This window comes from Spinacia oleracea, chromosome 2 (assembly GCF_020520425.1).
Source record: "Spinacia oleracea cultivar Varoflay chromosome 2, BTI_SOV_V1, whole genome shotgun sequence".
Classification (NCBI taxonomy): domain Eukaryota; kingdom Viridiplantae; phylum Streptophyta; class Magnoliopsida; order Caryophyllales; family Amaranthaceae; genus Spinacia; species Spinacia oleracea.
This window is the reverse complement of record NC_079488.1, coordinates 102884743-102907060: the sequence shown is the minus strand read 5'-3', so window position 1 is coordinate 102907060 and position 22318 is coordinate 102884743. Positions and strand designations below refer to the sequence as shown.

Below are 22318 nucleotides of genomic sequence, written 5' to 3'. Positions count from 1 at the left end.
CTAGACTATTAGCAAAAGGCTTTTGCTTACCTAAGATGTTCTAGGATTAAGTCGACAAACTGTGCTTAGTTCTTCAATGATTTTAGGATCTTGGAATCATTTTATTCACACCTGCCGGAACAAATAACTTGAATACAATGCTTAATAAACATTGAATTATGCATGTATGCTAGAATTTAAGTTTATTAAGAGAAACTGTGAATGGTTATTTATTTGTTTATTCTTTTCAATTGTAGTTTTTAATATGGCAAACAACAATTCATTCAACATTCGATCAATTCTCGAAAAGGAGAAGTTGAACGGGAAAAACTTCCTTGACTGGCAAAGGAACTTGCAAATAGTTCTTATGCAGGAAGAAAAGGAGTATGTCCTAGATGAGGCGATGCCCGAAGCTGCAGGCGACGGGGTCACTCAGGCAGCCCTCAATCGTTGGATTGATGCCAACAAGGATGTGAAATGTCTAATGCTCGCCACCATGAGTGCGGATCTGCAGAAAACGTTCATCAACTCAGATGCTTTCACAATCATCAGTGAGTTGAAGAACATGTTCCAAGATCTGGCTCGAGTCGAAAGATTCGAGACTCATAGGCAAATTCTTGAGACCAAGCTTAAGAAAGGCGAGCCCGTAAGTCCACATGTTCTCAAAATGATTGGACTCATTGAGAATATGAGTCGGCTGGATCAGCAGTTTTCTCAGGAAATGGCTATAGACACCATCCTCCATTCTCTTCATAGCGGGTATGATCAGTTCAAACTGAACTACAGTATGAATAGTCTGGACAAAACGCTCACTGAGCTTCACGGTATGCTGAAGACCGCTGAAAAGACGCTCAAAAGTGATAAGCAGGATGTGCTTATGGTGCGTGGGGGCAAGTTCAAGAAATCTGGAAAGAAGAGGAATGCTAAGAAAGGTGGCAACAAGGCCAGCCCAACTAAGCAAACTGGCGCCAAATCTGTAAAGAGGAAGGTCAGTCAACCCACTTCTGAATCCGAATGCTTCTACTGCAAGAAGAAGGGGCATTGGAAGAGAGATTGCTTGAAGCTAAAGGAAGATCAGAAGAACGGAACAGTCGTTCCATCTTCAGGTATTTTCGTTATAGACTGTATACTTGCTAATTCAACTTCTTGGGTATTAGATACAGGTTGTGGCTCACACTTATGTTCCAATCCACAGGGACTAAGAATAAGTAGAAAGTTAAGCAAGGGTGAAGTCGACCTACGAGTGGGAAATGGAGCAAGGATTGCTGCATTAGCTGTAGGAACTTACTATTTGTCGTTGCCCTCCGGGCTAGTTTTGGAACTGGAAGAATGTTTCCATGTTCCAAGTCTTACTAAAAACATCATTTCAGTTTCTTGCTTAGATGCTAAGGGATTTTCCTTTTTAATAAAAGACAATAGTTGTTCGTTTTATTTTAAAGAGATGTTTTATGGATCTGCTAGATTAGTCAATGGACTTTATTTATTAGATCACGACAAACAAGTATATAACATAAATACCAAAAAGGCCAAAAAGGATGATTCAGATCTCACCTATCTGTGGCATTGTCGATTAGGCCATATAAACTTGAAACGCTTAGAAAAACTTCAAAAGGAAGAAATTCTAGAACCATTTGACTTAGAGGATTATGGTAAATGCGAATCATGTTTACTTGGCAAAATGACAAAGCAACCTTTCTCTAAAGTTGGAGAAAGAGTAAGTGAACTATTGGGTTTAATCCATACAGATGTATGTGGACCAATGAGTACAAATGCTAGAGGTGGTTTCAGCTACTTTATCACTTTCACTGATGACTTCAGTAGGTATGGTTATGTCTACCTAATGAAGCATAAGTCTGAATCCTTTGACAAATTCAAGGAATTTCAGAGTGAAGTAGAGAATCAATTAGGCAAGAAGATTAAGGCACTGCGGTCTGATAGAGGCGGTGAATATCTGAGCTATGAATTTGATGACCATCTGAAAGAATGTGGAATTCTATCAGAATTGACTCCTCCTGGAACACCACAATGGAATGGTGTGTCGGAACGGAGGAACAGGACCTTGCTAGACATGGTCAGGTCAATGATGGGTCAGGCCGAACTTCCATTAGAATTTTGGGGACATGCACTAAACACAGCTGCACTCAAGAGCTTCGTCTAAAGCTGTCGAAAAGACTCCATACGAATTATGGTTTGGAAAGCCTCCAAATGTGTCTTTTCTTAAGATTTGGGGATGTGAAGTATACGTCAAACGATTAATTTCAGACAAACTTCATCCAAAATCTGACAAATGTATCCTTGTGGGCTATCCAAAGGAAACAAAGGGGTATTACTTCTACAATACATCTGAGAACAAGGTGTTTGTTGCTCGAGATGGTGTCTTTTTGGAGAAAGATCACATTTCCAAAATGACAAGTGGGAGAAAAGTAGACCTCGAAGAAATTCGAGTCGAACAACAAACTCTAGAGAATGCTCAAGTAGACATTCAGGATGAAACTCAGAGATCTTTAGAAGAATCTGGTGAGAATCATGGTCAATCTAGAAATGTTACCCCGCGTAGATCGCAAAGATATAGATCTCAACCGGAAAGGTACTTAGGTATTTTGACGAACGAGAGCTATGACGTTCTATTACTTGAAAGTGATGAACCTGCGACTTACAAACAAGCTATGACGAGCCCTAGCTCCAAGCAATGGCAAGAAGCCATGCAATCTGAATTAGACTCCATGTCTGAAAACCAAGTATGGGATTTGGTCGATTTGCCAGATGGCTACCAAGCCATTGGAAGCAAATGGGTTTTCAAACTGAAAAAGGACAAGGATGGGAAACTTGAAGTTTTCAAAGCTAGATTGGTTGCAAAAGGTTACAGGCAAGTCCACGGTGTGGATTACGATGAAACCTTTTCACCAGTTGCAATGCTAAAGTCTATTCGGATAATGTTAGCAATCGCTGCATATTACGATTACGAAATATGGCAGATGGATGTCAAAACTGCTTTCTTAAACGGCGTTTTAACAGAAACTGTGTTTATGACACAGCCTGAAGGTTTTGAGGATCCAAAGAATGCTAAAAAGGTATGCAAGCTAAAGAAGTCAATCTACGGATTGAAGCAGGCATCCAGGAGCTGGAATATACGTTTTGATGAAGCAGTCAGTGACTTTGGTTTCATCAAGAACGCAGACGAATCTTGTGTATACAAGAAGGTCAGTGGGAGCAAAATTGCTTTCCTAGTATTATATGTCGACGACATATTACTTATCGGAAATGACATTCCTATGTTGAACTCTGTCAAGATTTGGCTTGGGAAATGTTTTTCGATGAAGGATCTAGGAGAAGCACAGTACATATTGGGCATCAAGATTTACAGAGATAGATCTAAAAGGATGATTGGACTTAGTCAAAGCACTTATATCAATAAGGTGCTTGATAGGTTCAAGATGGCGGACTCCAAGCGAGGCTACCTACCCATGTCTCATGGAATGACTCTAAGCAAGACTCAGTGCCCAAAAACACTTGATGAGCGTAGACGAATGAATGGGATTCCATATGCATCATTGATTGGTTCAATAATGTATGCTATGATATGTACACGCCCGGATGTTGCGTACGCACTCAGTGCTACGAGCAGATACCAGTCAGACCCAGGAGAGGCGCATTGGACTGCTGCCAAGAATATTCTGAAGTACCTGAAAAGGCACAAAGATGACTTCCTGGTCTATGGTGGAGATGATGAATTAATTGTTAAAGGCTATACGGACGCAAGTTTCCAAACCGACAAAGATGATTTCAGATCACAGTCTGGGTTTGTCTTCTGCCTCAACGGAGGAGCAGTAAGCTGGAAAAGTGCTAAGCAAAGCACCATTGCGGATTCTACAACTGAAGCGGAGTACATTGCTGCACATGAAGCAGCAAAGGAAGCTATATGGCTAAGGAAGTTCATAAGTGAACTTGGTGTAGTCCCCTCCATTAAAGGACCAATAGCCCTGTATTGTGACAATAACGGAGCTATTGCACAGGCAAAAGAGCCTAGACACCACCAGAGAGTCAAGCATGTACTTCGTAGATTTCACCTTCTACGAGAGTTCGTTGAAAGAAAAGAAGTCGAGATAAGCAAGATTGGAACTGATGACAACATATCAGATCCATTAACTAAACCTCTGCCGCAGGCGAAGCACAACTCGCACACTGCAGCTATGGGAATCAAGCATATTGGAGAATGGCTTTGATGTCTCTGTTTAATGTTTTGAAGTTTTAGAGTTTAAATCTTTGTAAAACATTATTGGTTAATCATTCACAATAAATGAAAAGAATTCATTTTTCCATTTAATTTGTGGTTTATTAAATGATGAGTCCCTTCAATTTGACGATATATTCAAGATAGACTGTCAGGACCAGTCCTGTGACTAAGAAATGTCTATCAAGTGAACTTGAATGTCAAAGGTTGAAAATGGTCCCTAATCGGAGTTTTCTATAAAATTGGACGCATAGAAAACGTTAGACGACTAGAATGCAAGATGACCAGTAGTTCTGTTTCTTGAACTATGTGGACATGGCAATGTCATAATCATTTGCATAGATACTTACTTTGGGAAGACTAGTATCGGACAAGACCTATGAAACTTTACTGTAAGAGATGAAAATCTGTCATAAGTAAATTTCATTAAAATTATTAGACACTAAATCCTCAATACCTGAGTGATTTGAGATTACTTGTTTGAGAACTGGTTGCTTTGACGTTGACCAACCGTCGCACCGTAAAAGGAGGCTATAAAGGCAACGCTCAGGTAATCACCTATCAAACGAAGTCTAATCTCAAGATCGCAAGATTGGGATTGTCCTCCCATAAATCGGGATGAGATGCTTAAAAGTTGTACAAAGCCACTCGGAGAGCTAGAAACTGTGAAATGCATGGCCGTGCTCGGATGAATCATAGGCTATGATTATCTGTTTATTTGATCAGTTGAACTCTGAAACCGAGGAACACCTCTGGACATAATAAGGATGACAACTCTTACCTTATGTTCAAGAGCAAGCATCGAGCGACAAAGGAATTAGGAAATGCACACTTGTCCCTAAGGACAAGTGGGAGACTGAAGGAAATAATGCCCTTGGTCCAAGTATGCATTCTATGTTAAGTCTAATAAATGCGGTTCAGTATTAATTAACAAGTTAATAATTCAGTGAGATCAAGTGAGCTGAATGCCTAGCTAGAGGCCGCTTCAGTTCAAGTGGAATTAATGATATTAATCCGCAGCTTACTCTTGACTGAACCCGTAGGGTCACACAAATAGTACGTAAACGGATCAAGTATTTAATGGCATTAAATACTCCATCTATGAATATTCGGAATCGACGGATCTTGGTTTCAGTGGGAGCTGAGATCGTCACAGGCAAGAAATGAATACTCCGGAAAACGATGATATTACCGGAAACGGAAATATGGATCGTATCGGAAATATAAATATTATCCAAGTCGTAGATGTTGCCGGAAACGGAAACATGGTACGTATCGGAAAATATTATCGGAAATGGAAATATTGCCAGAATCGGAAATATTGCCGGAAACGGAAATATTGTCAGAATCGGAAATATTATCGGAATCGGAAAATAATTCCGAAAACGGAAATATTAAATATTGTTCGTATCGGAAATGAATTCCGGAATCGGAAATTTAATCGGAAGCGTATCGTACGAATAAGCATCGGACGAGGCCTGCCGGACGAGGGCCCAGCACGAAGCCAGGCCATCGCCCAGCAAGCCAAGCGCGCCACACGAACAGCCAAGGCCACGCCAGGCCCAGCGCAAGGCCAGACCCAGCAGGCCGAGGCAGCGCGCACAGCGCGCGCAGCGCGCGCAGGAGCTACGTGGGCTTGTAGCTCGCGTAGGCCTCGCTGCGTGGGCTGCTGCTCGCACGCACGCGCATGGGCGGCCCATCGTGGCTGCCGTGTGTGTGTGCGTGAGTGTTTGTGTTCATGCACGATTCCTAAAACATGCAGAGTTCGGTTAATGATTAAATTCCTAATTCTATTAGATAAAGTAATTAATTAGAGTTCTTGTAGGATTCTAGGTTTAATTAATTTGTATCTGAATAGGATTCCAATTCCCTTTCCATACCCCTATAAATATGTGGCCTGGGTTCACAATTTATAACGAGTTTTAAAGTATTCAAAGTGAGTTTTTGAGAGAAAAATTCAGTCACACATCTTGCTCAAAAGTGCCGAAAATTCTAGTACCTTAAGGGCGATTCTAGTTGGTCAATCTTAAGGCGGATCCGGACGTGCTGTGGACTATCTACGGAGGGACGACACTTGGAGTCCTAAAGACTTGTTCTTGTTCGGTTCGGGCGTAGCTAGGGAGGGCACGCAACAAAGAGTATGCATCTAAATTATGCTATATGATTATGTGTAAATAATATGTATTCCTGGGTTAATGGTTGTTTCCGCATGATTTATGTAATATCATATGTATCATAACCTAACAGAAGGCTATGGAGATTGGAAAAGAAGCATGATGATTTCAATGTCATCCAAGAACAAATTAGGTTTTGTGAATGGAACATTAACAAGGCCAGGTCCTACAGATGCTACTTATCAAGCATGGATGAGATGCAATGATATGATGATATCATGGTTGCTGTTTAACCTTGATGGCTCTATTGCCAAAAGTGTTTTGTATTACCATACTGCTAGAGAGATATGGCTAGATCTAGAGGAGAGATTTGGTTTTGTATCTGGACCACAATTGTTCTCATTAGAACAACAATCAGCTGAGATCACACAAGGAGGTCATACAGTAGCAGAGTTCTTCACAGAAATTAAGTCAATATGGGATAAAATAAGTGCAGCAAATCCATTGCCAACTTGTACCTGTAATCAGTGTACTTGTAATCTGACTCAGAGGATTGTTAAGATGCAGCAGGATCAAAGGTTGATGCAATTTCTCATGAAATTGGGGGAACATCTGGCTACAACCAGAGGAAGTCTCTTGATGATGCAACCTTTGCCTACAATATCTCATGCTTACAGAATGCTGGCACAAGAAGAAAAGCAAAGAGAGATTGGTGCACCTGCACCACATCATGAGAGTCATGCTTTTGGAGCAGACAGAAGGAGATACAATGACAATCAGAATAGAGGTGGATACAACTCTTACAAGAGTCAACCATACTACAAGAACAACTATCAGTATAATGGTGTGGCTGCTGGGAGTAAGCCAACAACATATAAGAAGCCATCCATCTATTTCTGTGATCATTGTAAAGTCAATGGTCATAGCACTGAAAGATGTTTTAAATTGCATGGTTTTCCACCTGGTTTCACTGGTTTTAAGTCTGATAAAAGAGTTGCAGGAGCTGCTTACACAGATGAAGGCTATACAGATGAAGATCTGATAGAATATCAGCAGCAACACTATACTACTGCAGAAAAAGAACACTCACAGACTCAACCTGGTTTTCTCACTGCAGAACAATGCACTCAACTGTTGAGCCTTCTGAACAAACAACAAAATGATAAGACAAGTGCAGCAGAACACCAGAATGAGGAAGGAGATACTGCAGGTCATGCCTTCATGGCAGGTAATACATATTGTTTTCTTACCTGTTCAAAGTCTAGTTGGCTATTGGATAGTGGAGCATCAGATCACATGTGTGCTAGCTTGAACATGTTTGACACTTATGAAGCTATACTTGATGATAATGAGTTCATTACTATTCCTGATGGAAGAAAAGTGGCAGTGCATCATAAGGGAACAGTCACCTTAAATTCTCATATTCAGTTAAAAGGAGTCTTACATGTTCCTGATTTTCATTACAACCTGTTATCCATCAATAAATTATGCAAAGATCAGAGTTGTACAGTCTCATTCACAGCTGATAAATGCTATGTTCAGGGCCATTCAATGAAAGGGCCACAGGTTCTTGGTAGTGTCAGATCAGGTCTATACAGTGTGGATGACAACAAGCTACAAGTGAATGAAGATTCTTCAGCTGCTTGCCTCAAAGCTTCCAACAATAACACTGCTGCTGCACAACTTTGGCATATGAGACTTGGACATGTTCCCTATCATAAAATAAAGATGGTGATTGATAGTCTAGCAGCATCTTTGGCACATGATAGCATATGCCAAATATGTCTTGTAGCTAAACAACCTAGAAGTTCATTTCCAGTCAGTAGCATAAAGAGTACTAAGATGTTTCAGATGATGCATTTAGACACTTGGGGTCCATATAAACACAAAACTCACACTGATTGCACCATGTTTCTTACTATAGTGGATGATTTTACAAGAACAACTTGGACTCACTTGTTGAAATCTAAATTAGATGCAGTTTCTGTGATTATTTCTTTTCTGAATATGGTTGAAACACAATTTAGTTCAAAAGTATTGTGTATTAGATCAGACAATGCTTTGGAACTGTGTGAAGGGGATATGAAACAAGTTCTGCTACAAAAGGGAATAGTTCAACAGACTAGTTGCCGTGGTACTCCTCAACAAAATGGGGTTGTTGAGAGGAAACACAGGCATTTACTTGAAACTGCAAGGTCTCTACACTTTCAGTCTAAGCTGCCTATGAAGTATTGGGGAGAATGTGTATTGTGTGCCACATATCTCATCAATAGAATGCCATTAAAAAGTATTGGTAACCTTACTCCCTATGAGAAACTTCATGGACACAAACCCCTTTATGAACACTTGAGATCTTTTGGTTGTTTGGTGTATGTTTCAACCTCAAAAGCACATAGAACCAAGTTTGATCCAAGAGCTACAGCTTGTGTTTTCATTGGATATTCTCCCTCACAGAAAGGTTACAAAGTCCTGGATCCCAAAACAGGAAAAATAAGTGTATCAAGAGATGTTGTTTTCCATGAAACTCACTTTCCATTTCATCATTCTAACAATCTTCTCACTGAAATTCCACCAGATTCTTCTTCTTTTCCTTCTTACCTTTTCCTACCAGTTCATACACCTTTGCTACCAGATCCAAACACTATTCTTCCTTTCACACCTTCACAAACATCCACATCTGCATCTTCTTCTGAAACTTCTTCTTCTTCTTCCACTCCTTTCACACCTTTCTCTCAATCTAATTCTCCACCTGATTCTTCTCTTCTCTCTTCTTCTGTTTCTTCTATTACCAGTTCTGTTGTTACACCACCAATCTCATCCCAACTCCCTAGAACATCTGGTAGAACTCACAAACCACCTTCCTATTTGGACAACTACTATTGTTACACAGCTACACATTGGTGCAATCTTGTTTCTTACAAGAATTTACCAGAAAGTCATCATGCCATGGTTGTTCTGCTTGAAAATATGACTGAACCTATAAGTTATAAGGAGGCTGTTCAGAAACCAGAATGGGTTCAAGCCATGGAAAAAGAGATTCAAGCCTTGTTGCACAATGACACATGGGAAGTGGTTGCACTACCAGCTGGAAAGAAACCTATTGGCTGCAAATGGGTGTTCAAGGTTAAACTTAAAGCTGATGGTTCTCTTGAAAGATGTAAAGCCAGATTGGTAGCTCAAGGTTTTACACAGAAGTTTGGCATTGACTATGAGGAGACTTTTTCTCCTGTAGTTAAGATGTCCACTGTGAGATGTATTATTGCTTATGCAGCAAGCATGAAATGGACAATCTACCAGCTAGATGTAAACAATGCATTCCTACATGGGGATCTCCATGAGGAAGTTTACATGAAAATGCCTGAAGGAATTCCAAATCCTGATAATCAAGTTTGCAAACTAAAAAAGTCCTTATATGGACTCAAACAAGCTTCCAGGCAGTGGTTTGCCAAGCTCCATGGTGAACTACATCTTCTGGGTTTCATACAGTCAAAGAATGACTATTCTTTATTCATTAAGAAAACTGACACTCACATCACTTTAGCTGCTGTGTATGTGGATGACATTTTGCTTACAGGAGATCATCTTCCTACCATTACAGCTCTCAAGAAACATTTGGATGATGTGTTTAGCATTAAAGATTTGGGAATCATGAGCTATTTCCTTGGCATTGAGGTTGGATACTTACCAGAAGGTGTTGTGCTCACACAGAAAAAGTTCACTAAATCACTCCTGACAGATTGTGATTTTGATCTTCACAAAACTGCAGCAACACCTCTCTCTCTCAATACTAAGTTGTTTTCAGATGAGGGGATGCCTTATGAGAAGCCAGAACACTACAGAACATTGGTTGGCAAGCTGAATTTCCTCACTCACACCAGACCAGATCTGTGTTTTGCTGTTCAACTTCTAAGTCAGTTTATGCACCTACCAAGAATTCCTCATGTTTCATCTCTGCATCATGTTCTTAGGTATGTTGCTCATACTGCAGGACAAGGTATCCTTCTTAGAGCTACAAATTCTCTCACATTGCAAGCCTTTTCTGATAGTGATTGGGCTGCTTGCCCCAACACCAGAAAATCTGTTACTGGATATGTGTTATTGTTTGGTAACTCACCAGTTTCATGGAAATCAAAGAAGCAAGGAACAGTTTCTAAAAGCTCCTCTGAAGCTGAGTACAGGGCTATGGCTGCAGCTGCTTCAGAGGTTACTTGGTTGGTTAGGCTCCTAGAGGAGATTGGTGTCACCAACTTGAAACCAGTGACCTTACATTGTGACAATCAATTAGCAATTTACATAGGCAAGAATCCAGTTTTTCATGAGAGAACTAAACACATTGAACTCGATTGTCATTTCACAAGGGATAAGGTCTTGGAAGGATTGATTCAACTAACTTATTTGCCTACACATTCACAACTTGCAGATGTGTTCACCAAAGCTTTACCCTCTCCTCAGTTCAATGATTTATTGTCCAAGCTAGGACTTTCCTCTGTCACTCCTAGCTTGAGGGGGGGTGTTGGACAGCATGACACAGTTGCACCAGAGATGCCACACAGTAGCAGTCATGCATACACACACACAGGATGATTGCTCTTGTAACTGAATTCCATAACTGACGTGCTGACATGGCAGTTTGTTTGTTAGTGAGTTGATATCTGATTGGTTGTCAGCAAGCTCCTCCTTTCTGATTGGTTGAGACAGCACATCATTGCTCCTACTATATAAGTTTTATCCTTAGCATTATTCTATTTACTACGTTTTCATAATATCAGCTTGTACTCTAAGCAAGACTGTAATAAAAGAATTATTCTCTCCTCATCATCTCAGTTTACAGTTGATGAGCTCCATTGTTTGTGTATTGCTCAAGCTTTGTTCACATTGTTTGTTCGATTTCATCAACCCTTGAAGCTAATTTGGACTCGGGGCGAATTCTAGATGGGGGATCGAACACGCGGTCCTCCCTACAAAGTTCAGCCCTAATCATCACTGAACCAACAGACAATTGGTAAATGGATGCACTTTTGTGAATGGAATAGAAAGTTTTCCTTGAGATATATAGATATGTAATAAACAGATAATTCCCAAAAAAATGTTACACTACATGGACTAAGTCACTATATCCGTGTTAATGATCTGCTTTCCACAAGGTTTTAGTAGCCACAAGAATTCTCTCCCTCCCACTTGAATCGGGCTCCTTTTCATGGATGCTGGAATCCCATCTCATAGCATGAGCAACACGGTGTACTCTGTCGATAACTTCAGGTGAATCTCTCACCACCACCGTCCCCCCTGGACGTAATATCCGATCCATTTCTACCATCACATCCACTAGGTGACATCTGCCAATGCAAAAGACGAACAGTAAAGTAGGTGATATTCTTTATGGTAAATACAAAAAGAAACAAGATATCTCTTTCCAGTTTGTAAACATAGGAACTCATAACAAGCCAAATTACAGATTATGGCTTCAAGAGGCCAACATACCACTTTATTATATCACATCAAGCAATGTAAAAACAACCATATGTTTAGAGAAAATAAGCATCAGATATTTGTTTTATCTGTGTAAACAGAAATACATAACAGGTCAAATTAGAGATCAATCAATGTGATTTGACTTCGAAAGTCAAATTTAGAAGGCTAACCCCAATATGTGCTGCATTAAATTCTTAACGCTAAGACAGAAACTTGAGTTCGAATTTTCTTATAGAGTATTTCTTAGGAGGCTTTATGCTCAAAATAATAATCTCTTAGGAGCATTAAGAATTCAGTAGCATATATTTCATGCAAAAAATCTCAACTGCAACCCTATTAAAGAGTTGAGAGAAAAATTATACACTGTATATCATAACTACACTTTTAAAATGCAGATATTAAGTGTGTTCTTCATGCCCTCAAAAATCTTGGATGAATGTTCAAACCTCAGTAGTCAACACAATTAAAGAGTCAAAGATTGTGGAGAAGTTCAGAAGCAAGAAGGGAAACAGATATGTCTTTCTAAGGAACAACACATCAAAAGCTTGACAAAGAAAATCAAATTGTGAAATGGATAAGTTGCAAGAATACAAAGTAGTCAATGACCATACCTTTGCTTGCCTGATGTCGAATCCTTTATTAATGACTCAATACCAGATACATGGAGGAAATCATAAGTTCGAGGATAGGTTGAGAAAGGCTCGCACCTATTTCCATCAGACAAAAGTATATCAGTTCAAAAAGTCCAAATAGAGAGGTGGGACAGAATTTTACTAAATGTAAGATATGCACTATGAAATAAATGTAAGATATGCATTGTTCATAAAGCAAAAGCAGCTTCTGCCTTTGGCCAATCAAACAGAAGTTAAACAAGCCAAATCTAGACAATTCCCTTCTACAAACAAGATATGACCAATTTGCAAGAAATATGCATGGGAGGACCACCTTAAGGAACCTTTAAGCATTCCAAGACTCTTTGTGAACCTTATAACAAGTCCAAGTAATTAAACAAGTTGCATTCTGTATATAATGAGATATGTGTCAACAACATGTTAGATTTACGGATGGGTCAAATGTTCACTGGCACAAGGGACACTAGAGAAGTAGAGAGAAGACAGCAGCTTCTCCATTGTAATATAATTATATTTGAAACAATATAGGTCTTTTTAGCACGAACAAGTTCGGACAGTGGCTTATAGTAACAAAATTATAATAAGACAAGACAGCTTTTTATGAAACAAAACTCCATCTGATCAAAAGAGGGAAAAGTAAATTCGGGATCTTGATGTTACTTTCAAACTCACCTATGATGAAATTGTGCGGTTACATCTGACCGAATCTAATTTTTCAATTTTATTAAAAAACAACTTAGCCTCGAAAGCTCCTACCTTTCATCCCTGATCCAGTTATTACTTATTTCTCCCTACGTATTTTATTTTAGAAAGAGATACACTTTCCTTAAACGGTCATATTTTAAAAAGAGATACACTTTCCTTTTTTTGACATGTTTTTGTTCCCACTTCCCATTATATTAATTTCTCGCTTTCTTGTGGTCCCACACTTACTCACATCATCTTTTGACTATAATAAAGCATTCACCCACTACTCCACTTTCATCTTATTTTAATAAATTCAAGCCACTCTCCTAAAACTACGTGTTGGTCAAAATATATCTCTTTTTAAAATACAGAGGGAGGAGCTAACAATATAAAGCATAAAAAGAAAAATAAGAACTGCCTAGTAAATGTACAAAGGACAAATGGACAATACATTTGCCATAATAACCACCTCTCAATCAAATCTATAAATTTATCAAATTTTAACGACTCCAACTCTCCAAGTGCAACAGTATGACAAACATCTATGTATCTTTTCTGTCAGCGACATATATTACACACTCTCCACTATTTCCTTTATTACACACTCTCCACTATTTCTTTTATTCAGGGGAGAGCGAAAGAGTTTGATGTTACTTCTGAAACGTTTAAACTATGTTGGTATTTAAAAACATTAAGCCATAAACATTTTCAACTTGAAGGTAATTTTATGCCTGACTAACCACTAGACCAAAAGGGCTTTCCTTTTCTTTCTCTGATACCGAGTGATGGGATTATGTGGCTTATTGCTTACTTTGAAGTTTTGGAGAGTAGAAATATTGAGGATGCATCAAATGTAGTCTCAGGCTCAGCTAAGCTTAAATGTAGTTGAGCTTCAGAAGGTCAGTGGATTTTAAAAACTAGACTGCACAGCATGCACAAAGCAACACAAATACGACATTAAGAAAATTATTTTCTAACATCAACAGTGGACCTTTTTCCCCTAGGCTCCCCGTTTCCGTACTGCATACCATAAAATAGTAAGAAAATAGTACTCCTATTTCTTTCACGAAGATTCAGTACACAACTTTAAATAATGCAAGCCGCAAAGGATCCTTCGAAACCAGGGATGATGCACGAGGTGAAAGGAGGCACATGCAACAATGCTTATAACTCACTGACAACATAATTTTCTACCAGGAAACTCATAAATGAGTCAAATCTCTGGTGTTCAATAATGAAAAAGGCCAGGACTCGGGAGAACACAAAGGATTTGAAATCTTAGCCTCCTGGGTTGTTTTAAATGCAGAGGTGATGTGGATTGACTGGTCTCATACCTTAACGTCAGAACAACCTAGTCATGGGCCCTCGTGGCTTTCGTAATAAAAAAGAATGTACAAAAGCTACTGAAAGTATATTGATTCCGTTGATCAACCCAAAAGGTTTGAGTTGGACCTACTAACTTTCAGTTCATTTAGACTCCAAGTCTCCATCAAAACCAGGTTAACGCCCTTAACGGTCATAAAGTCACGTTCATAACTTTTTCAGGTAGGTAGAATGGTTAGCCTCTATTAGATAGGCATCAATGACAGGAACCAAGAGAGTATTCCTGTTTCTAACTAGAATGTCAAATCCAGAGAACCTAATTCTGACTGACAACCACCTTTGACGTTTGCCTCGGGGGCATCATTCCATGCAAAACCAAACCACATTCTCTGAACATAATCTAGGGCAACTGAAGAATCTATGCCAAATTTTGACATTCATCTTTTTTATTCCTCCCCTTTTAGAGATCATCAGCAACTTTTTATTCACATGACTAAGTGATCAGTTCAATTTGAAAATGGAAAGTCAGCTCATACAAATGGCGGAAAAAAAATCTAAAATGCATTACATAAGTGAAGAGCCAGAAAGACTCACCAATTGTGATAGACACCAATAAGACCTCTGTCATAAATCACATCTAGTGTTGAAGGCTTATGCGGAGGTACTACATTCATAACCCATACAGGGTCTGACACAAGAGCTGCCGCAAATCCTCCAAAGAATGCATTCATATCCATCACATTGCGTACAGCTGACGTCCCTAGCTTCAAGTTCAAGGAATCCTTGTAATAGGAAACCCTCCTTGCCCACCTTCTAGCATCAGCTTCAAAAACATCTAAGCCGTTTTTCATCTGAGTAACTCGGGTAGGAGCTTTAGTCAGTCTCTTTGGCCATTTGGGTATGGCCCCAACACTAATATCACCTTTAACAGACGACATTCTGCTCACACATTTCTTCAATTTGAAGTACCTGTAGAAAGGCAACATGCATAAGAATAACTGTTTTTCCCAGAAGAAAAGACTACCTGAAGGTCTGTAAGGACAGAAAAACGTAGGCCATTCGAGGGATGGTTCCCAATCATGTTTGCTTTTATCTCAGTTTTTCACTGCTTATTAAAATCGAGAGAAATGTTTATTTTTAGTCATGAAGTCCAAAACTAACACAACGGCCCCCGGATTACCATGCATAACTCGGATCATCAGACTCCTCACACATATCAATCCCAAAATCATTTTGATTAGGGAGGCATGCATCTCCTGTAGGCTTCTTCCAGATGACTGTGTTCCCATCAACAGCAATAAGCTCATAACACAATGACCTAGCCACTGCCTGAAGATCAGCCCATTCCTTGTCTTGTTTGGCCCACTGCACAGGAGGGCCAGAGATTACAACATAACCCCCTGGACGAAGTACACGATCCACTTCAATGAAGTATGATGCATCTGTAAACCAAGTTCACCACATTACATCAGTTGGTTGCTGAAAGCCTGAAAGAGAAAAAAGACACATATAGAGGCCGGTGACATATCACATAGAACTCACTGTAGGCAGTAAACGGGATCAAACATCTCGAACAGTGAACCAAGTCAAATGAGAATGCAGGAAATGGGAGTCTACGTGTCCCAAGCATGGCAACAAAAGCTGGTAGTCCTCTTTCCAAGGCAAATTGGATTTGAGATTTGTGTGAGTCTCTAGGAGCAAAAGAGAGGGCCATAATATTTTCTGACAAAAGGTAACCCCCAAAACTAGCAACCTGTGAAAAATAATAACTGCTTAGTCTTATGCATACCTACCAAAGTACCAGTATCTAAATTGAAAGCATGAATCAACCAAAAATCAAAAGCATCTTACCCCGCAGCCCATGTCAAGAGCCGTCCTCAAGGATCCGCCAGAAATAGGAATATATTGCTTAAGCTTCTCAATATACTGTACTGCTCCATCTGGAAACATTGTCCCCCCACCAGGAAAAATGAAGTGTTCCCCTTCTCTCTTCATCCATCCTTGATGTCCTTTCCTATCAGCAATCTTGTTGTATGGCATATTCGAGTGCCAAATCTGCACAACAACAATCAATGGCACTGCACAATCACCTCTAAAAACGCGTATGAGAAATGTATTTTAAGCACCAATAGCAGCAGTTAATCACATTTTTACTACCACTATCTTCTGCTTTTCCTCACACTATCCCCGCCCCCCACCCTCTTGAAACTTTTTCTACCGGAGTTTTCAATAAAATCCTCTCTACTACTCTTGATCATGTAGAAATAAAAACTAGTAATGTACACTTAGATCTCAATAGATCTACCAAACTAGGTTGTCACCAACTCATCATCATATTAGTAGTAGCACTGTAACAGTCGTCTTCTATGCAACACCAGTACACCATTATTCATTACCATCACTTCATGTATCAATAAGGGACATCATTTATTTCAAATAAGGGCATCTTACAAAAGCCAATCACAAACCATTACTACTTTCTGGATTAATACAACCTAAAATAGTTCTCTAACCAATTCAATGTAGTTCATCGTAATCGAAAGCACCCTTGAAGATCACCAATACTAACACATTTCTTAAATCCATATCAGCAGTACCAAAATCCCACCTTTTTACAACATAACTAAATGAAAGAAGGAAGGAGAGAGTAAACAACCTTATGCAAGCTCTGAGGCCAATGAACAGGAACTTGGTAACCCTCAGGAGGAGGGATCAAACAAAGAGGAGAATCTTCGGGCAGCGGGCAGTGACGCTCCCTATAAAAATTCATTTCTCTACTCAACTGACTATTTCTCTTAGGATCTTCACAAGGCATGTAATCAACAAACTCCGCCGGGCAGACATCGATCAAATGACCACCGCCGGTGGTTTCTTCTAAGGAGACAATGAGCTTCTTGCGTTGCCTCGGATCCGAAGCAGAGGCTCGGAGCAAAGTCTGACGACCCGAAGCGGCAAGGGGATCACCGAGAGGGGTGAAGATGAGGAGAAAGAAGAGGATTACAATTCCGAAGAAGAATGCGGTAATTAGGTCTAGAAGTTTCCATTGTTTTCCTGGTTTTTTGGAGGATGGAAGATTTGGATGGCCCATTATTGGATAATTTGGTTAGATCTGAGGTTTAATTGGGCATTTTATTGGAGATTTAGGGTTTTGAATGTCGATGAAATTGGGGGAATTGATGAGTGTGATCTGAGGGAGTGTGGGAAATGGGAGGGAAGGAGGAGAGAGAAAGGAGTAGAGTACAGTAGTGTCCGTATTTTAATGGGAGGAATCGAAGGATAGATTGGCGGCAGGCTACACCAGATAACCGGGTCTTTTTCTTTTCTTTTCCTTCGCCTTTTAATTTATTTAAAAAAAAAAAAAATAGGCGCAGGCACAAATTGTACAATTAATTTATTTTGTAGTAAGATACTTTATCCGTCCCAAATTAGTTGTTACATATACTTTTGACAAAAAAAAAAGTAAGTGGGAAGAGAGACAATATAATAATTATGGGATCATTCCTAATTTAGAAGTGTAATAACTAATCTGGTACGGACGAAAAAGGAAAGTATAACAACTAATCTGGGACGGAGAGAGTAACTTTTATTCAGTTTTATAACGTTTATTATGTTTAGTTAATTTTCATATTTCAAAAAAATGATAGATAGGATAAAATGACTAATTTTATACATTATGAGTGCTTTTGAAGAAATAATTTTTATTAAAATAAAAATGTTATCACTAAAAAATAGATAACTGTTACCTATCTAAATATAACTTCTAAGAATTTTGAGTTAACTAGCTTTTGAGCTCGTTCATAGAACGGGCAGTTGTATAGTGGTTGTTCAGATGTCTTTTGAAGTTTTAATTAGTGAGTACTTCTGATTTTTGGTAATAAATGAATTAAATAGAGGTGTAATTTGAAGGTTGGAAAAATATAAAAATTATATGTTGAATAAATATTGGATGTTAAAAGGGTGGAGTGGAAGAGACTAATGAGTATATTAGACTAATAACTTGATGTTGAATAAGGAAAATGGAGTGGAAGAGGCATTAGAAGTTGTAAATCATAGAAACAATAAAGAAAAATTGAAAAAAAACAAAACAAAACAAAATGATGGAGAGATGCCACATGACTTCTAATAATGAAATGCCACATGACTTCTAATAATGTATGGTGTTCCTTTAGGTATAGATTGCTACTCAATAAGAATTTGTGTTAAAAGAAAATACTATTCTATTCTTCTAAGTTTAAATTGCATTTACTTTATCTACTTGCTTTCCTCACCCTCGCATTCCCTCTCTATACTACTTAGGTCATGTTCAGCAAAACTAATGTTAGCGAATAGGGTAGCTGTTGGAGGTACTAGTTTAAAACTAGTACTTAGCACCTAAATAGTTATTGTTTAAAACACTAGTATTTTTAACGTTTGACCAAAGTTATCCAATTGCTACATCTACTGATAACCGCTACATGAACTGCTAACTCACCGAACACTTAAAAATTTTACAAGTAGCTTTTGACCTAGTCAAAACGCTACCTGCTACCTCAAACGCTATCGCCAAACACGCCCTTATATCATACTTCTATATTTTAAAACATGATATTTTGCATATATTGTGTTAAAATTCAACCTTCAATTACTTGTATTTTGTTTATACAAATGCTTTCTAGGAATTTTCTAATAATTTTCAAGGGTATTGATGGGATTATTACTGTCAATACAGTTTCCACTGATTAGTTTTAGCTTATTCAATACGGAGTAAATATCTACTTAGGGATTATGCATCAATACTCCTTACCCCAAAAGTTGTCTTGAATTGTTACTTGCATTATTATATACATTTATACATAGTGTGCTAGCTCTTATTCTAAAGCTCCACGTACTCAACAAAGTCTTCCAAAACAAATATATTCTCGTTGTTGGCCACGATTTTCTTTGTTGTGCACACATAAGCACCTCGGTCGACACTCGACCCTTGTTCTTTTCGCCAATAGGCAATAGTGCCTATTCTAATCAAATACTCGCTCTTGCCCAACAAGCCTTGAGATACTCATTCAGCATAAGGTTGTGCCCCTATCGCCAAAGGCTGGAGCGCGCCGCACATATTCGATGCCAAAATATATGTACCATGACACAATGACTCTGCGTATCGTACTATTTAATTTCCTAGTTTTATTATATAAATCACCATGTTTCTTCCCCTCTCTCAATCTTTTTCTCTCTTTACCCCTTCTCCTCTATTAAATGTTATCTATATCTTTTTCCTAAAAAATAGTTTTATTACTCCCTCTTTCACATATTAGTTTTTACACTTATTATTTTTATCATTCTCAAATTAGTTTTACACTTCTGTTTTTGGTAAGACACCGACCATTTTAATATATTTTCTTTCCATTACCAAAAAGTTAGGGTCTAAGTGTACGGATTCTTTTTACACCCCTACCTCACAAGGCCTTATCCTCGTAGGACGTCCTTTCGAGGGACGAAATTGACTAAGGGTGTAGGGTTTGACTTGTTTGCGAATGGGCCAACCAAATGGGCAAAAGAGAGTTGCCAGTGGACCTTTTGGGAGATCCATAAACTTTTATGTAGAATTAGAAAAGGACGTTTATGGATAAATTGATTAGGGACATATCCGCATAAAGGCTCGAATCAAATTCTAAGAGAACTTGACTCCAAAATGGTCATGAACCAAAGATGGATACAAGGACAATGTTATGCATCGATATTGTACCAATGCACCTACTTTCGGTCTCTAGTCCGATTCGCACAATAATTGGGTAATGCAACGATTAAGCCTACAAATGTTATTTAATGACATCACTAGTTTGTGCCCGTGCTATTGCACAAGATATCTATTTTTATGTCAAATATTCTTAATAGAAAATGTAGAGATATTTAGTGATTTTCTCTATTATAATAATGACTCTTTCAGATAGACAACATATTGGTTAAAGTTGATGAAATTCAGTTTATCTAATTGCCATGCGTATTATGTAGATTGTCTTATAATTTAAAATACTTTCAATGGTTCTTTTTGTTCTTTATCAACTTATTTAGTCCCTGTCACATTCAACCTACAAATTTAAAACCATTAACCTTTGTAAAGATCATGTACGTAGAAAATACCACCATTGCCTACCAGAAAAAGCACAACGACCTACTCATCCACTGCCATCAATTACTCATTGTCGTCCAATAGAAAAGTAGACAACCCATAGTTGACTACTCTTTTGCACCACTACCACATCTTCCTCCTTAACGCTACGACATTCTCCTCATCTACCTTAACTGCCAATATTTGCTCTCTCTACAACTCTCTTTCATTTCAGCTTCTACGCTCTCTCTCTCATATTCTCAATTAACATAGTAGCAACAACTTATTTAACGTCGTCACAACAACCACTGACACTAAATCCGAGCAATCTTTCTCAATTATCGTCGTCTTTCTGACCTATCTAAAAAAACCAACTTCTTATTTCAATTCTTCCTGAAATTCTGTTTGTTAATAGATATTGGCAAACAATTAAGCGGGATGCTGAATCTAAATATCGATCATCCATCCCCCCTTTTTTCTCACCCTTATTAATTTGTCTTTTACAGGGTCAAATATGATATTTTATTCCATTTGAATATAATTGACAAATAACAAATAAAATATTTAGGGAATTTTACAAAAGTTATTAATTTATTGAATACTAAAACATAAATTACTGATTATAAATTAGCAAATCACTTCCTAAGTTTATTAAGTTGATATAATATTATTTTTTTCTATACCATGTTAGCAAATTTAAAAAGTTGCAATCAATATCTTTTATCTATTAAAGTTTCCTTTTATTCATTTTGTTATTTGACTTTTATTTATATATTTATTAAATTGCCTTTTTAGTAGGATTGATGAGAGTTGAGGGATGAAGTTTTGAAAGCTTTACATTTACCTTCACTCTGCTTTAATAGTATAGATATTCGGATTGATTTTGTCAGAAAATGACCATGGTTGTAATTTAAAATAAAGATGTAAGTCTATGGTCGTAAATTACAAATTTGAAAGTTTAAAATTATAATTGGCAAAGAGACAACTTTATTGGATTGTATTTGACAAATTTTCGTTTTAATAAATTAGTTTTGGCCAAAAAAATGGTCCAAAAGAGATTTAAGTAATAATTAAAATTAAATGTTTAATTGTAGAAGTGGGCGCATTTAAATATCAAGCTAGTTTAGTATACTTAGCTTGCCATTGCATTACAAACTAGCTAGAAAGTTAATTAGCTTAAACCATAGGTGTCATGACAAACTAATTTGACAATTAGCTTGCCATTGAGTTGTTCAAACCCATATAAAAGCTCTTTGAAACACCCCCCTATATTGTAGGAAGTATATGCCTCCTCCACCCCCAGCAGCCCCATGCTCGCCCTTTGCTGCTCCATCAGTAATTAGCTTGCTAACGGGAATGCTATTGAACATTTTTACCTGCAATTACCTGGTGAGGAAATGCAGCATCTACTAATCAAACTAGAGTTACAAGCTATTGCATTGTGGTAGACTTGAACAAAAGGCGCGCCAGGCCGGATTCAGGGCTGGCCAAAGCATAAAATCAGCCCGTATGTCAGGCCGGGCAAAATTCAGGCCGGTTCCTTTGTGCCCAAACCTGCTATTTCGGGCCTAAAATGTCAAAGTTTTTTGGACCGGGCCAAATTTATAACTAGAAGTGTAGTTTTTAGTTTTTTACATTGCCCAAACCCTTTAAAATTTTCGGGCCTAAAAGTTTCTGCCCAAACCTGCCAAATTTCGAGCCCGGCTCATGTTGATCAGGTCTACATTGTGGGCAACTTCCATCGAGCACTATCTACTTATCACAATTTTTCTCATTTATAACCAAAATGGACAGACTG

The 22318-nt window shown here is 38.3% G+C and overlaps 2 protein-coding genes across 2 annotated transcripts; one reads left to right on the top strand and one right to left on the bottom strand.

Moving 5' to 3' along the window:
- The first annotated feature begins 282 nt into the window (after positions 1 to 282).
- On the top strand, positions 283 to 1237 carry LOC130467140 (uncharacterized). Its single transcript, XM_056835586.1, has 2 exons — positions 283 to 1085; positions 1175 to 1237. Exons 1-2 carry the CDS (start codon positions 347 to 349, stop codon positions 1189 to 1191), a joined length of 756 nt encoding a protein of 251 aa, XP_056691564.1. The 5' UTR covers positions 283 to 346; the 3' UTR covers positions 1192 to 1237.
- A 10103-nt stretch (positions 1238 to 11340) lies between these two features.
- On the bottom strand, positions 11341 to 17745 carry LOC110799578 (probable pectin methyltransferase QUA3). The gene is made up of 7 exons (XM_022004860.2): positions 17095 to 17745; positions 16290 to 16493; positions 15981 to 16191; positions 15619 to 15880; positions 15033 to 15407; positions 12408 to 12503; positions 11341 to 11660 (listed from the first exon to the last, which is right to left on the bottom strand). The coding sequence occupies exons 1-7, from the start codon at positions 17524 to 17526 to the stop codon at positions 11447 to 11449; spliced, it is 1794 nt and encodes a 597-aa protein (XP_021860552.1). The 5' UTR covers positions 17527 to 17745; the 3' UTR covers positions 11341 to 11446.
- Between the last annotated feature and the right edge of the window lie 4573 nt (positions 17746 to 22318).